Genomic DNA, 16,402 nt, shown 5'->3' on the forward strand with positions numbered 1-16,402 from the left:
ACATTTCGGGCCACAAATATCTTCGCATTGGCGCTCAGTGCACAAAGCGCAACCTAAGCAAATATTCGCCGTAAATGGCCTAAGCTCGAGGGAAACCAAATGAGAGCTGCAAAAGCCAATGGTTTTCAATAAATCAATCGAGAGTCTTTGTGCAATTTCAGCTCTGATTGTCGGTTAACTCTGGCTCTCTCGCAATTCACTTCTTCACTTCACTTTTGTCTTTGGCTACATCAAATTGCTTTCAATCAGATAAATTTATAATGCGCTTGATGTGCCAAATTGTACATGCAGTTAATGAGCAGAAGAAGTAAAATTGAATTAAATTTTCATTTTATATATAGATGATACATGCAAATAACACTTTAACTTTTAACTTTTCTAATGGAAAAATTTGAATTCAAAGTAGTTTGTATCTTAACATAAATTTGTATAAAGCAAGTTTAGATTAATTTTTCATTGCACAGGATTTTATATATATATTTCCTTAAACTCGCTTATAACACTAATAAATTGACGGATCTATTTATGTATCTAACTATTTATCTATCTGCCGGACCGCATTCTTCACTGATGAAATCCCAGTACTCATCCATAGTTCATAGTACTCCATACGCATTTTATCATCTAGTGACACTCACATCTTTTATAACGTCCTTCACTCTCCCTATATATCAATCAATCTATCTATATCTCTACTTAACTCTTAATTTATCACTCCATCTATCATTTTGTCTATTTGACTATCCACTTTTCTTTATCTTTAATTATATATTTAGATATTGAAGATAAGATAAAATAAAAGCCAACTTGTAGAACAACTCGCTGATCTTTATTATATATGTCTATATGTCTGTCTGCCTGTCTGTAGTCGAATAGCATTCCTTGTTAAGCCTTTGCTGAGAGCATATAGCTTATACTTAGTCAAGCCGTAATTAAACCCAAGTACAATTGCCACTATTCTAACAGCATTTGTCATCCACTGTCGCTCAAGTACTCTAACCCCTCTTCCATCCATCTATGTGCATCCATCTATTTTAATATTTAGGGCAATCGATGTGGAGTCGGCTTCGCTTTGGCTTTGGCTCATGTGCTCGCCAGGGTATTTCGTATGCAGCTAACCGAAACGAAGACGTTCTTATGCCTTTCTCATTTCGCATGCATGAGTTGGCATTTATTAAGCATCCCGCACTGACCAGAGCTGCCGGCACTGCGAGCACATTAGCTGACATTGCGTTTAATGAGTTGCGGAGCTACGTGACTGCGAAAGGGGCGGGCGGGGCGGGTCAGGGGCAGGGGCAGCTGCGAGAGTGGGCCATAAAGATGCCAAGTGACACGTACGGCATATAAGCCACAATTACACGATTAGGCCATATAAACAGAGTCGGGCTCTAATTAATTATATTCAGTTTGGCCAGCAGCTGGGCAGGAGCATCCTTTATGCTGTTGAGCACTGACTCGCCCGCCCACTTCCCCCCCGCTTTTCATTCATAAAACTGAAAAGCTGGCCGAGTGCAGCCGGGCGAAGGTTAACGCTTGCCCTGGAGGACGACACGATGACGTACCAGGAGCTGCGGCGCATCCTTGATCGGGTCATACGTCAGACGAGCAATTGTTTGTCCTTCGCTGCATACCGGGCACAAACACAATATAAGTGAGCCAACCACTTGGCGCGTTATCCTGCGGCAGCTCTTAAAGGATTTCATTCATAATTGGCCGGAAGCCCAGCCACGACGGCCACGACCTCGTTCCCATTCAGCAGCTATCCCGCGGGAAGCTGCCACCAAAGAGATTGTCTCCTAGCTGGGTTGAGTGCTGCTCCCGCTTATTCCTCTCCTCCTCTTCTCCCGGACTGCTCTAGACAAGGTCAGCTCAGCTCAGTGGGGCGACATATGCCGCCAACTGGTCGCCCGGGCATTGGACTAGGTCAGACTTGGCCAAGGCTCGCATTTGTTGTATTTCTAAGGCTTTGCGATTAAATTCAACCCATAAGTCAAAACTTTGAATAGGCCTCATTATAATCGACTGAAATGGGGGCGTGGCCAAGTCAGCTAACAACAGCCAGTTTGAGTGCTCTATACTTACTCGGGTTTCATCTCATTTCAAAGGAAATCGTTATCCAAAATTTGTCTGGCTATCAAAGGTATATGCAAACGACAGACAGTCAGACAGGCTCACAAAAAGGGGCGTGACAGCAGCAATTTGTGGCCAGAGGTACAGAAATGTAAATACGCATATACATATATACTTATGTGTATATGTATCTCACATACATAAAGAAATATATAAATTAATTATTTATGAAATATGCGTACTTGTCTGATATACTTATTTGATACCCTGTGCTTAAGCAAATGCATGGAATTTGTTGATTTAGGTAATTGTCATAGCGTCACTCTTTTGAGCAGAGGAATTCTAGTTCAGTGATGCTTAATGAAAATATTGTAATTTTCTTCTTTTTTCTCGAATCGAAAGCTGAAAAACAACAAACCCAATCAACAGATAGGCAATGGTATCTATGGAATATTTATTTATTTACTACACATTAGAAGCTAACTACCTACGGCAGATATAGAGATTTAGATTATGTCATTTCACATTAAAAATATTCTTTTCTAGTTAGGGATATACAATCTATTGAGATATAGGCCATATATAACTATATATGTCTTTATTCAAATAAAGTAGATATGATTAACATGACCTAAAACAATAGATATCGATATATATATATTCACATATTTTATATATATGCACAAACATTGAAGTCGTAATTCAAGACAAATTATCATAATGCACGAGTAAACACAAGGAATTAATTTTCTAAAGAAATCCAGTAGATCGACTCAACAGAAACGACGAGAATGAATAACTCTACCAAAGCAGCTTTCATCTCAGACTCTCGCAGATAGAACTCAATTTAAATAAACCTCATGCCCTCTTAAAATCTCAGCACAGGGTATACATCATATTAACATTTGACTTGAAAAAGAAAGAAAGAAAACCAAACAAACAAAAAAAAAAACCACTCAAAATTCGTTTTCAGCCTTAAGAGAGATATTCTAATGTAATCGTTCAGCTAGTCAGGCCGAAAAACACATTTCGTTTTTTTTCTGGCATGCCTCAGTGAACTTCCTTGAAAAAACTGCCTGAAGCAGCGCACAAGAGCTGCCAACAGAAACCCAGCCCAGGCAGCACGCCGACTTCTATGCAAAGCAGGACATTGAACCTGAGCGACAAAGAGAGAGAGAGAGAGGGAGGGAGAGGGAATGCCGCTGACGCACGCATTCAATTAGATAAAGTGCAAGGATATGCCACCGGGCTGCAGCATAAATTGATTTGCTCGATGGCTCGATAAGAAGCATTTATTGCGTATACGCAGCGTGTAACGTGCGACAGACAGCGGCTGGACGTGTGAAATGCTTGACAATTTTTATAGCCGGTTTTAGGCTTTCAAGAAAATACGCTGAACGCAGCTCAAACACAGGTTGACCACACAGACGAAGGTTTTCAATGTGACGTCGTTAGATGCCATCATGAATGTAAATGACTAGGTGTGTGTGTGTGTGTGCTGTCGGCGGAAGCTAACGAAAGGCAGCTAACTGGGTCAGGGCTGCGTCGTAGTCGTCGTCGTTGTCGACGTCGGCTCCGTTGACGTACTGCACTGCTGCAGCATACATTCATATATGCATGCACCACCGCAGCACCACACAACCACAGCATCGCAATGCACTTGATGCCACGTCAGAAGACTGTGCGGTCAGCCATGTTAAACTAATTTCACATTTAAATACTAAATATATACATATACTTAATTATATATATATTGCGTATACGTCACGTATGCGGCATGCATTATTGATTCAGTCTGAGCTTGAGTGTGCTTGAGGCAATGATTGATTTATTTATATATGCATTAGTTGCACATCCCTTGGCACCTGTCTGGCCACCTGCCTTATTAATAAACACCGAACACCGAAAACAAGAGGCGACATTTGGACGACGCTCGCGAGCATCGCGTGGCTTGCATAATGCGGCCACTGAGGATGGGCAGCCACCACCACCCTTTGGCACCACCCCGACCGGCACGCCCTCAAGTGGCTGCTGCTGCTGGTGCTTATAAATAGCGCTTGCAACTAATTTGAATGTGAAATCGCGAGAGGTTCGCAACCTTGTCCCATAGGACACGAAACAATTGCAACAAAAGTGAGGCCAAAGGATGCGACAACAGCAGCAGCAACAACAACAACAAAGGTCAAACAGGCAGGCTCAAGCCACTTGACCCAAAACACCAACAATAAAGGCACAATAATAACAACAACAGCAACAACAACAACAACAACGACGACTCGAACACTCACCGCGCTGATTAATGCGCCCTCTTTTATCAGTGGCTGCGGCACCTTTAAAGCCCGCCACAGATTTCCGCTCGAGAGATGGGCTTAACCTAAATATGTTGCCAGCAAATCACAGCAGCTTTTCGCGCTGTGTGTCGTACGGATTGACCTTCCAACGGTCTCTGGCTCGGCGCACAGCTATGACGTCACACACGCATACACAGAGATAGAGACATGGCGAAATGTCAGCCTGGCGTGTCACCCAACAGCGTAGCCATAAAATCAAGTAACAAACACGCTAATAGGCATTGCCTGACTTTTATTCCCTGAACCTTCTTTATCCTCTTTTAATTTTGTGAAACATATTAGCCGACAGCTAGGTGGCTAATGCTGAACTTTAAACTTAGTCAACTGAAAGGTCGACAAAGTTATATTTTAAGTTGATAAAGCGTTAAATGTCATTAAACATATATGTGACATTTTTTTTTAAATATTTATGCATTAAATGTCACAAAAAATATGCGATTTATCATATTTACACATTTTTCTTTATAGTAAAATTTTTGAAAAATATTCAGCTATAGACTAAAACTATATTTATGTATTTTTAATATGAGCAAATATTTAGAAACTGAATTCCTTAAGAAAAGATTGCACTTTCTAAAGAAAAACTATACTTACTATATATATTAATAGTTAATATATAAGATCACATAGTTAATAATTAATATCATATAGTATTCGTACGTCTTTCATGTCTTTATGTTATTATTATTATTATTATATTTTTTGTTTGTTTTTTTTTTTTTTTTTTTTTTTTTTTCAAGCAGGAGGCCTATTTGCCAGTAGTTTTTATTTATTTTTTTTTTTATATTCACTCCAATCTGTAATAAATAGTAAAATATAAATAGTCTCTTATCACAAACATGAGCATATTCACAATAGCCAATGGCAAGGGAATGCATCGAAATTTCGAGTCGAATTTCAATGTCTGCGTTTCGCTCCACATTCTGTGCTGCAGCCTTGAAAGGGGAGGCGTAAACGGCTAGATGATAGCCAGCAAATGGCCAGATGCGCGCAGCAGTCGGCAGAATCCTTCAACTGCAGTTAAATGCCAAATGCGACAATAAGGCGCAATTGCCGACGGTTGCAGACGGCTGGGGCAGGGGGCCAAAGGGAGGGGATGTCGCCAAAGGGAGGCTGCAACAATTTTATTGTTGTACCAGAAATGGGCTAAGGTGTCAAGCAAGCGTAACTGTGTGTGTGTGTATGTGTGTGTGCCGGCGGATGTGTATGTGTGTATGTGTAGGTATGTGTGTGACTGCAATGTCCTTGCAGGCAGGCAGGCAGTTCATTGCCCGTTGCAGCTGCAGCCTGCAAATGCCGCAAAGAGCACAGCAGCTGCGCAAAGCCAACTACGTAGGAGTGAGTGAGAGAGAGAGAGAGAGAGATAGCGCGGCAGTGAGACACACCGAGCGAGAGAGAAAGAGAGAGCAGGCAGTTCAATGCACGCCAACTAGGTTTAAAGGGCAGCTGGGCAACGTTGGAATCGAATCGAGCAGCCCCCAAAATGTTTGCAGCGAGCGCCTATGACGTCATTAAAAAAGGAGGTTTGGCCTCCTTTGAGACTTTGTGAGTGTGTCTGTGTGTGTGTGTTGATTTCTGCATGTGTGCGTGTGTGTATCGGCTCACTGTGAATGTGTTTCAAAAGTTTACAAATGTAAGTGCTAGCAGTTACTTTTGTAAGCCTGTGTGCGTGTGCGTGTGTGTGTGAGTGTGAAATGAGCACAAGGGCGTTTAAGCCGGCCGTTGGGCTGACTATAAGTAGACGGGTTAAATGAAGAGTGCTTAATACACATACACATGGCTCACACATACGTCCATTCAGCAACAACCGCAGCAAATGAAGCGTCAAATGCTAAGGCCAAAAAATATATATATGCTTAGTTATGTCAAATAGCATATGAATAAGTACTATAGCCCACTTATTGGGAACATTCTGGAACCTTAATAGAAGAGTAACACCAGAGAGGTATATAAAAATAATAAATTAATACTGAGTTAAAAAAAAAAAATAAAATAAACAGATATATTTGAAAAAACAGAAATATTAAAAATTACAAATATCAAAAAATTAAATTTAAATAAAAAAAGTATATTTATATATATTATTATTATTAAAAATTAATATTAAATTTAGTTGTTTAATTTTTTTTTTAATTTCTTGTTTAATATTTAGTATATTTATTATTTAGTTAGTTTTCTTAATGTTAAAATTAAAAAAAAAATAAATATATTTTTTTTTTATCATTTTATAATTTTTTTTTAATACATATATTTGAAATATTTGTATATGCACATATACATTTCATAAAATTTTTTTTTTTTTAAAGAATATTCTATGTTTGCCATATCACTCGCTCTAATTTCATGTTTTCGTAATGGAAAAATTAAAATAATTCTGTCTACGTGGCCGAAACAGTAAGCACATGTAAAAAGGGTTCCGTCACGCGTGGCGTATGAGTAATTTGTCATGTCCACACCGCCGTCGCTAGATGTCGCTATCGCGCAAAGGGAGACAGCACTTGGGTGGAGGCATATAGACGAAGAAGAAAAACAATTATAAGAGGAGGCAGAAAAGCGAACACCATGTCCGGACAACAATGCCGTCTCAGCCAAACAATGAGGCAGAGCAATAACAATAACATGTTGCCACAGACGAGCCACAATTATTTTAATGCTGTCCGTCAATTTGAACCTTAACCCCACCAGGTGATTGCGATTGGAAGGTGCTGGGCCTGGCTGGTGGCACTGCACAAACACGCGCCAGACAAATGCGCACAAGCCCAAAAGGAACAAAAAACAGACAAAGACGAGGAACCTAAACACCAAAGACACAGGGCTAATTAGAAAAACAAATACACATGGTCAAATAGATACAGGAGTGGTTGGCGCGTCCCCAGGCACGTGCTAAGAAAGGTCAAATGGAACAAGTAAGAACGTTGCAGTCGGGCGTTACCGACAGCGGAATACTCATTCACATCCCATCAACAATTTAGTAGCTAAGTTTCGCTCTAATACTGTAGAAAATACAGTTTTTCCGATTTGCCATCATTTTTGGTCAGTTCTTAGAACGTGATAACGGTACCCTAACTGCAAAGTTTGAATGCTTACCCTCAAAAAATGTGAAAGTTACAGGGTATTTTTCGATATGCCACGGAAAATGCAATTTCCGATTTGCCACGCCCCCAGTGGGCGGATCGGGAAAATCTTAACACTTTATAAATCGGAGATATACACGAGTATGTGTTCCAAATTTCAAGCCTGTAGCTTCAATAGCGCCGAAATAGATTGCGTTCATACGGACAGACGGACGGACGGACAGACGGACAGCAAGACGGACATTGCACAAAACCAATATACTAATTCACTTTCGTGAATGAGTATAAAAATACACGAAAGTTGCATGTGCCGACCGAAAGCTAAGTGAGAGAGCGCGATGGGGAAGAGGGGCAGACGTCATTTGTAACAGTTCAGATAGTAGGTCTGTACAATCTATACATATTTGTCAGAAAAGTCAAAGTGTTCTTGGTTAGGCGAGACTCTACTTATTAGAATCCATATATGTAACGCTTCAGGCTTTTGGGTAGAGGCAGACTTAACTACCGAATAGACGAGACTCTGGAGGAGAGTCGTTCCTTTATGAAATGAGTCCCAAATATTGTAAGAAGTAAACTAAGTTCTTAAATGACTTGTGACTCGTTTCATATACATATGTTTATTAGGAAACACCAGAGCTTCTTTTCGCTTCATTAGCTCCCTTAAGAAAACGCAAATATAATTGGAATGTTATCTGAATACTTTAATATCAGAGTAAATACGTAGAATTTTATATGGCACTGACTAAAACCACTGCTGCTGCTGTTTAGCTCAGGTCTCTGAGCATTCCTCGGCCTTCTTCACGTAGTCCACGTCCTTGGGAAAGAGATAGACCTGCAGCCAGTTGACATTATTGTGGCGACCGCTGAACTCCGGCATCCAGTTGTAGATCAAGTGGCGCGACAGCTGCTCCAGACTATCGAAACGATTCGAGTTCCTTCGGCAGGCCTCCACGAAGAAATGGGCAAAGTGTTGGTTGAGCTGAATGCCGTGCTTGGTGTGGGACTCAGTCCACGGGTCTTGCCGTCCGACCAGCTGATCGTATGCACTACGCTCGGGATGAAACTGGCAGCCGTATAGTGGGTATTTCCGATGCTCGATGAGCGTGATGAAGCTCACCCCGCTTCTCGCCCTCCCAGTGGCCAGCACACGCCAATCGCTGGCCGCTGCGCCCAGACTCTCTTCCGTGATGCAGTATTTGTGCTGATAGCAAGCAAATGGTTCGCTCTGCAAGCGTGTGCGCAACTCCGGACTGAGGCCTTGAAACATCGGCGAGCTGTCGTAATCCTCAGTTGGCTGGAGCGAAAGTGCCCTGGATATGGTTTCGCCACATGCTGCACGCTTCATTGACGGCACTGCATTCTTCAGCATCAGCTGGAAGCCCAAGCACGTGGCCCAGATCGGAAAATATTTGTTCGCTTTATTTCGCTGGAGGGCCAGTTCATAGATATATTGAATCGACTTCACACAGTCATTGGTCATCCATGAAGGGACCGCCGCAGGGTTGTCCTCATCGTCCAGATAGACAGCGCCACCCGTGAGCAGCACCCCATTGATCCGGCTCATCATCAGCTCATAATAATTGCGATCACGTCCGATCCTAAAATAAATTTCATTTCATTAATTGCTTTGCATGTGCATAAACAAACGCAACGAACGCAACTTATTGCGCCGGGCATTTTGCCAATAGCCTTGGCCGGCACAGTTCTCACACTGTGCAAGCTAGAGAAGGGGGTACATTGACTTTCTCTGCCAGAAAGAAAACAAGCTCAAACGAGAATTTACATTTCTATCGGCTAGCTGTGCGTCTTTTCCTAATATAAATTTACGAATGTGTGGTGTATTCGATAAGATTTACTATATAAAGTATTTTATCTGTTATTGAACTTGAAGTGCGGTGCGAAAGCACCTCGGCTTTCGTCAGAGAGCTAAACACATGGGTAGACGAATATATAGATGCGTTAACACTAATTCAACTTTTGCACAGTGGGGCACTGCTTATAAAGCGTGTCACGAATTTCTAAATCTAGTAGTGTATTTAAAATTCAAATTAGATTTGCTCATTATATTGACAGCTAACAGTGAAGCACCCTGTAAACGTAGCACCATGTGCGTAGATTCATTTCATGGCTTGACAGTTCCATTTCAAAATCTAAAGGAGCAATTTTGCCATGAACACTATGCTGAACCCAACTGAACTAAGACGCAGGCAAGTAATTATCAATGCTTGATGATGGCAATTTTAGCTGGACGCTGCCCCATATCGGCGCTGCCCCTGTCACTCTGTTGCATTCTTGCGATAATGGGAGAATGCATCAACTATCACGTATAACCTATACGAGCACTTAACATGCAACATTTGGAGAATTTGTAATTGACAGCCATAAATGAATCAGAGAATCATATTCAAGCATTCTATAACAAACAAAATGAGGATGCCGTGCACGCAGCTGCCATGCAAATCCTAAATATGAACTCACCAAATGGGCACCACAAGGCCACCTCCCGCCTCCAGGTATTTCACATACGAAGCCGCTATATAGCTGGCCGGCTTCGGGTCCGCGCTATGCTCATACAAGGCACTAGCTATATCCATGCAGACCACACCCACCACACATGGATCGCGAGTCGATTTATCCGCACTGTTTGCCATTTGCCGCACAACTGAATGAAGGCCCTCACCCGCAACTGCATAAAACCTCAGAGATAAACAGCAATGAATGCACCAGTCTGCAACATGTGAATCAGTTTCGAATTTAAAGTCTCTAGCTCGACACACAGACGGACGATGGGGGGGACGAATTGGCGAACGGACGGACGGAGAGCGCGATGGGGTTTGCAAAAAGGCAATATGGTTCCTCATTTCATTTTAGTGAATAAAGCTCGAAAGCACACTCAGGTCACACATTTATTCGAGAGAGACACAGACAGAAGAGGAGAGAAGGAGAGATAGACAGTCATTTGAATAGCATTGTATCCAGTTTATTTTAGAAGTTTACGTCTCAGAATTTTTCTGTTTTTGATATTGCGAATTTTTTCAATATCTGCAGGACTATCAATATTTACAATCATTAACCAGGCTACAGTAAAGCTTTTAAATGCCTAAGACAAGCATAGCTTCAGGCGGCTGCAAAAATAATATACATACAAAAGTGAACAAATTAAGAGATAATACAAATAAAGGAAAATAGAAAATTAAGTATTAAATAAATATTCATTTTATTACAGGAAAAAATAATTACTTAGCTTATTATTTCGATAGACTGGAACAATAAATTTTGCACTGGAATTCCAATAATGCGAAACGGTATTCATATGATGCTGGATGCAACTTTGCCTTATCATTCGCTGAAATTATTCCCGCACTTGATAAGGTGTTTGTACTATTTTTGACTCAACACTTGGGAGATAAATTTCAATTTTTAAGAAAAACATTTTTTTTTTCTTTTTAATTATATCTTTTCTGGGAACAAACAGCTTTAAGGAATTATTCAATTCTTCAACTTGCAGTTTAGCCAACATTTATTAATTCACTTCAAGCATTACAAACGAAAAGTCGCGTCAGGCAGGCAGAATAAAAAATCAAAAGCTATCTAAGTAACAACGAAAAACTCTGCACAGTCTTAATCCACAAATAGACATTAGTGCTCGCAGAGAAGTTGCATTAGCATGGCCAAAACAGTCGAACTAAATGCGAGAACCAAATGAAATCCGTTGAATTGAGCTGCAGCAGCATTGCGACCATTGTAATAGGGATAGGGGCGTCCATCATCAACGTCATTAGCGATGTCCGGCTGCCCGAATATATACTGCTGCACATAGCTGGAGCCCAATATCGAAGTATACTCCGGCTTGTAGTTGTAGATCAGCGAACGCGCCTGCTCTGTGGCATTGGTGTAGCTGTGGGAATTGCGGCGCGCTTCGCTGATGAGGAAGTCGGCGAAATACTGTGAGCTCTGCACCGCTGAGGGGGAGTGCGGCACCTTGTTGCTGACAAACTCGTAGAGCGGTTTCTCCGGATGAAATTGTACGCCATAGAAGGGATAAGTCAGATGCTCAATGCTGGACACAAATTCCAAGCCATTCACGTCATGATTGAGGGACATGATGCGCCACGAGTTGTTCAATTTGGGCACGGTGAAGCTCTGCTGCGTGTAGCAGTAGCGATGATAATTATAGGTGACATTCTCCTTGCTCAGCTTCCCGATGAGCTCCTCGCTGGCGCCGGCAAACAAACGACTCTTTCTGTAGTCTGAAAGGGATTTTATTTATTTATTTTTGTTTAATATAACCACAAGATGATTCAGGTAGCCTCTCGACAATGCTTACCCGGTTTCAGTTCCAGTGGCAGAGACTGTCCTACGGACTCGCAATTAGAGCGCGTTTCCGTATTATTTGCCATTTTGAAGACAAGCAATTCCATGCCCAGGCACGTGCCCCACACCGGAAAATAAGTGCCGTTATCATTCAGCTGCTTGGCCACGGCTATCAAGTGCTCGCCCGCATCACCATAGCCGTTTGTCTCATTGAAGTAAGTCGCGCCGCCAGGCAGCAGTAGACTAAATAAAGATTAAATTCATTCAATTAAAATAACCCAACGATGTAGTCATAGTCGCTAGTCGGTTGGCATACCCATTGATCTTCTTGAGCAACTGCTCGTAGTAGCTGCGATTGTGTCCAGTGCTTGAACAGTTAATAAGATGCCATAAATTAGCTTTAAGTTTGAGTATATACATGCTAAATATATATTTGAAATCTGCCTGTCATGGCACACCATCACAGTTGTAAACAATTCAATCACGCCTTATCTGATCTTAGCTGTGATAAGGCCCGGTTGACTTTGCTGTCTCCGTCAGCACTCACCCGATGGGCACCACACGCCCGCCAGCGCCCTCCACGAACTTCACATAGGAGGCGGCTATGTAGCTAGTGGCATTGAAGTTTCTGGCAATCAGGCCATTTGGATAGACCTCCTGGGCGAGCACGCCGATGATGGGGGATATGATGCCATTAACATCGGCCACAGACAACGGCACTAAGCAGCAGAGCAGCAGACCGACAAAGATCGAGCGAATTGTCCTCAACATCTTCGCAACTGGTTGTTGTTGTTATTGTTTTTGTTGTAGTCTCTTCAATCGAATGCGCGCAGCTCCTTCAGTCGATGAACTAAGCAGCACTGACATTGCGAAGTAAGAAGCATTTTCAATTTAAATTAAATTTGTAAATATTTGCCAAATGACTCGCTAATATGTGTGCGTGGCTGTATGTGTGTGTCTGCCTGTCTATGTGTGTGTGCATTGGCAGGTGTAAGTGATACGTGAGTTTGTGTGAACTTGCTGCAGGGCTAACTGATTAAATTATTATCACCGCGCAGTGAGTGATTTGTCACGGGGAACTTTTATCTGGCTTTTGGGCCAATAGTAAAATAATTAAACTAACTTAAGCGCTCGCCACGCCCACATGCCGCTCGCCCACTGATCGCACATGATCCGCAGCAGCAAAGACTATAAAAAAGAAAAAAACAAGTTGATCCGCTTATACAATTACCTTACAACTGCAAGTCATTAATTTAGTAGCACCCCAGCCAGGTGTAGAAAGGTGATTTTCGTATTTCTCATTACATTTTCCACTTTAATCGATCGTTGTTTTTAAGAAAAACAAAATAAAACAAAGAAACAAAATATTTGCAAAGTCTTTGCCGGTGCTGCCATCTGTTTGGTTCCTCTCATTTTCTTCTTCTTCATCATTTCGCCGTTTTTCGGCTATCGATGTCCTATCGAGTAATCGATCTGAATATTCACGCTACGTTGGACATCAGCTGTTGCTGTTTTTTCTTAATGCTGTTTTGTATGCTGAGCAAATATTTCATCTCCACCAGCGTCTGCTTGACAGCCGCCAGATCGTTCGTTTCGAACTGTGCCGTTAGTTTATTCGCCTTATCAGCTAGTTCTTGGACAATTTGTGCATATAGCTGATCGAGCGCCTTGCTATCGTCAGCCTCTTCCACCTCCTCGTTGCGCTCCATCATGGCCATCAGGAAGGCCGTATTCAGTGCACTGTTATCCTGCGGCATTTGCTCGCCCTCCAGCTGCAGCATATATTGCCCTCGCTCCACGGGCGCCGCCAGCGTTTTATATGCCTTGTTGATTAGGGAACTCCAGTCCGCCGAATTGGTTTGCTCGCGGGTAGTTCTGCAGGTGCAGGTGGTGGCCATAGGTCAGAAATGGAATGCTAATTATTAATCTGTCGACTTACTTATTGCTGTATTTATCGGGATGCACGCGCGCCTGCAACTGCCGGAAGCGCTGCGTCAGCTCCGATGCTTGCAGTTCAAACTTCGTGGGAAAGTTTAACAGCTCAAAGTAGTTCTGTAGGTGGGAAGAACCTAACAGTCAATTAATTGTGCATTCCATGGGTCAGCTATTTAATTACTTGCCGTGTTATTATCCACATCCTGCAAACTGCCGCAATCCCCGCATATCATGTTTTTGCCCGGCTTTTGACAATTCCAGCATACTGATGACACGTGTCTCGCCGTGAGCTCATTTATTCTATTATTATTTAATCCACTGAAACCAGTTCTTAAATATGCAAACGTCCGCCGCATTTTGCAGCAATAATGAAAAAACTAAGCTCTTATCAATTACACAAGCGAACACACAATAACAAAAAACAGCTGATATGACAGCTGACAACAGTCTGGCAACGCTGTCATACAGCCCAGTATTCTCTCACATTCTCTTTTAACAGCAATGCAAAATATTTTGTATTTAATGCAAGCGCAAAACAACTACAAAAATAAAATGCATCTATATAAAAAATATATATATATATTTTTTTTGCATTTAAAAAAAAAATAAAAAAATTACGCAACACTTCAAATTGTGTTTGCTGCTCCAGGTGAGGCTCGAACTCACAACCCCGGCATTGCTCATACACAGTTACTGATTATAAGTACCGTGCGCTAACCAATTGCGCCACTGGAGCCTTCGGAATTTTTTTGCCAAATGCCTTGTTTGAAAACTGAATGAAAATTCCAGTCGTTCCCGCAACCCCTTTTACTAAAATTCTAACTTAAATCCTAGATTTTCACAATGGAACGAAACTGAGAGAAAACGATGAATTCAAATCAAATATATAAACGAAATATATTTATATAGTTCGTTTGAAATTCACGAAAGGACATATTTATTGATATGTTTTTCGTATATATAATATTTTAGGGATTACAAAACTAACATTTAGATTGAGTCTTTCCTGTAAGCTCTGTAGTTGTTCATTTCAGTGGGAAAAGTCTTGTACAACTCCAGTAGCAGATTGGCCTTAAATTTCTTCAAGCTCTCGATTTTGCCTTTCACCTCTTCATTCTTGGCCAGCGCCTTTTCCACACAGTCCTTTGTATACAGTTGAGGGTTCTTATCCTGGTCGATGTAATCGAAGAACACCTCGAAGGGCACATAAACATCCTGCACCAGCGGCCGCAATTTATCTATTTCCTGCAAGCCGGTGACCAAACTGTTGCTGCATTTTCCAACAAAAAATAATTGTTTAAGCTTGGTTTGCAATACATCGCAGATTTTCTTACATTTTCTGATTGAGAACGTTTTGGCCCTGTGGTTGAAAATCGCTTACGATTATACGTATTTGCCTCACATTCTCGATGAACATTTCTAGTTGCGTTTCCAAGTTTTCTAGCGCCGAAGTCATTTTCAGCAATTTTTTGACAATTTACAAAAGTTTTACACAATTTTATATAGTTTTTTCTAGAGACTGTTGTTTGCTCAGCTGTTTGTTTATATCTGTAGCTGCTTCTTCCACCTCTGTGCACTTATGCAGTGTATCGATAAGTATTTCTGACGATATGCGCCTATCGATAGTTTACTGACAGGTCCATTCTGTGTGCAAGTATCGATACACTGCCTGCCGGAGCGAACAGTGCATATTTTTACATACTTTTTAATAAATATAACAAATTTAAAATATTAAATTGAAGAGTAATCATGTCTGACGGCGATTTAGATGCATTGCGCGCCCAGCGCATGGCGGAATTAGTAAGTAAAGGCAAAACCATGTGCTCAGCAAATGTCAGCGGCAAACTTATTGCCAAATGCCAAAAATAGCAACAAAAGTAAAAGAAATAAAATAAACAATATATAAAATATTTGAAAAACGAATTCATCGACTTAAGCATATACTATGCAAGTTATGTTTGATGTCTTAAAGCACTTTAGCATGACTCATAATTTTTGCTGTTGCGGCTGGCTTGCTGCACACCTGTGAGAGAAAGGGTATCCGCTAATCAATATACTCCTTCAATGCTTATCTAGAGTGGCGGCGGTGGCAACAATGCTGAGAAGCAACAGGCGCAACAGGAGCAAATGCGCGCCCAGGAGGAAATGAAGCACTCAATACTCTCCCAAGTGCTCGATCAGCAGGCGCGCGCACGACGTAAGTAAACAAAGTGGTACAGTGAAGTCCGACTAACACAAACGATCTCAATTGCAGTGAACACACTGAAAGTGAGCAAACCGGACAAAGCACAAATGTTCGAGAACATGGTCATACGTATGGCCCAAATGGGCCAAGTGCGAGGTAAACTGGACGATGCCCAATTCGTCAGCATCTTGGAGAGCGTCAATGCCCAGATGCCACAGAGCAAACCCACAGTGAAGTACGACAGACGCCGTGCAGCCATAGACAGCGACGACGACGAAGACTATGGCTGCTGATTATAGCCCAAATGGATCGAACTGCTTCAGTTTTCCCTTGGATCAGAACCACGCAACCGAATTAGAATTCGAAGAACAGATGTGCTTTAGAGATTTCGCTAATTTTATCAACTATGTTTATTAAATGAAGAAAAAATGAGAGAGAATACAGTGAACCTTCGCTCGTCACTGATTTTTGTA

The 16,402-nt window shown here is 41.6% G+C and overlaps 5 protein-coding genes and 1 non-coding gene across 9 annotated transcripts in view; 1 reads left to right on the plus strand and 5 right to left on the minus strand.

Annotated features, from left to right (window-relative positions):
- Positions 1 to 8,175: 8,175 nt before the first annotated feature.
- Positions 8,176 to 16,402, minus strand: part of LOC6581221 (gamma-glutamyl hydrolase) — a 66,529-nt gene continuing 58,302 nt past the window's right edge. Inside the window, exons 1-2 of one of the 3 annotated variants that reach the window (XM_002006928.4) lie at positions 9,974 to 10,453; positions 8,176 to 9,093 (exon numbers count right to left, since the gene is read on the minus strand). In XM_002006928.4, coding sequence (XP_002006964.3) covers positions 8,265 to 9,093; positions 9,974 to 10,356 — 1,212 coding nt within the window. In that variant the 5' untranslated portion in view covers positions 10,357 to 10,453 and the 3' untranslated portion in view covers positions 8,176 to 8,264. Of the gene's footprint in view, positions 9,094 to 9,156; positions 9,452 to 9,973; positions 10,454 to 16,402 lie in introns of those variants that run through there. The other 2 variants (XM_032731208.2, XM_044010213.1) reach the window with 2 other exon arrangements.
- On the minus strand, positions 10,998 to 13,133 carry LOC6581222 (gamma-glutamyl hydrolase). The gene is made up of 5 exons (XM_002006929.4): positions 13,041 to 13,133; positions 12,357 to 12,669; positions 12,126 to 12,176; positions 11,823 to 12,052; positions 10,998 to 11,745 (listed from the first exon to the last, which is right to left on the minus strand). The coding sequence occupies exons 2-5, from the start codon at positions 12,578 to 12,580 to the stop codon at positions 11,135 to 11,137; spliced, it is 1,116 nt and encodes a 371-aa protein (XP_002006965.2). The 5' UTR covers positions 12,581 to 12,669; positions 13,041 to 13,133; the 3' UTR covers positions 10,998 to 11,134.
- Positions 13,104 to 14,171, minus strand: LOC6581223 (iron-sulfur cluster co-chaperone protein HscB). Of its 2 annotated transcripts, none has more exons than XM_032731209.2 (3): positions 13,926 to 14,171; positions 13,749 to 13,878; positions 13,104 to 13,684 (listed from the first exon to the last, which is right to left on the minus strand). In XM_032731209.2, exons 1-3 carry the CDS (start codon positions 14,098 to 14,100, stop codon positions 13,291 to 13,293), a joined length of 699 nt encoding a protein of 232 aa, XP_032587100.2. In that variant the 5' UTR covers positions 14,101 to 14,171; the 3' UTR covers positions 13,104 to 13,290. The 2 variants fall into 2 exon arrangements, with proteins under 2 accessions (XP_032587100.2, XP_002006966.3); XM_002006930.4 differs by having other exon boundaries at positions 13,749 to 13,861; positions 13,930 to 14,168.
- Positions 14,386 to 14,480, minus strand: Trnai-uau. The gene is made up of 2 exons: positions 14,443 to 14,480; positions 14,386 to 14,421 (listed from the first exon to the last, which is right to left on the minus strand). It is a non-coding gene; the product is annotated as a tRNA-Ile (tRNA).
- LOC6581225 (mediator of RNA polymerase II transcription subunit 10) lies at positions 14,617 to 15,300 on the minus strand. Its single transcript, XM_002006931.4, has 2 exons — positions 15,079 to 15,300; positions 14,617 to 15,014 (listed from the first exon to the last, which is right to left on the minus strand). The coding sequence occupies exons 1-2, from the start codon at positions 15,198 to 15,200 to the stop codon at positions 14,735 to 14,737; spliced, it is 402 nt and encodes a 133-aa protein (XP_002006967.1). The 5' UTR covers positions 15,201 to 15,300; the 3' UTR covers positions 14,617 to 14,734.
- Positions 15,398 to 16,402, plus strand: LOC6581226 (programmed cell death protein 5). Its single transcript, XM_002006932.4, has 3 exons — positions 15,398 to 15,544; positions 15,821 to 15,941; positions 15,999 to 16,402. The coding sequence occupies exons 1-3, from the start codon at positions 15,494 to 15,496 to the stop codon at positions 16,220 to 16,222; spliced, it is 396 nt and encodes a 131-aa protein (XP_002006968.1). The 5' UTR covers positions 15,398 to 15,493; the 3' UTR covers positions 16,223 to 16,402.

The sequence above is a fragment of the Drosophila mojavensis genome, unplaced genomic scaffold (genome assembly GCF_018153725.1).
Source record: "Drosophila mojavensis isolate 15081-1352.22 unplaced genomic scaffold, ASM1815372v1 contig_74, whole genome shotgun sequence".
NCBI classification, from domain to species: Eukaryota; Metazoa; Arthropoda; class Insecta; order Diptera; family Drosophilidae; genus Drosophila; species Drosophila mojavensis.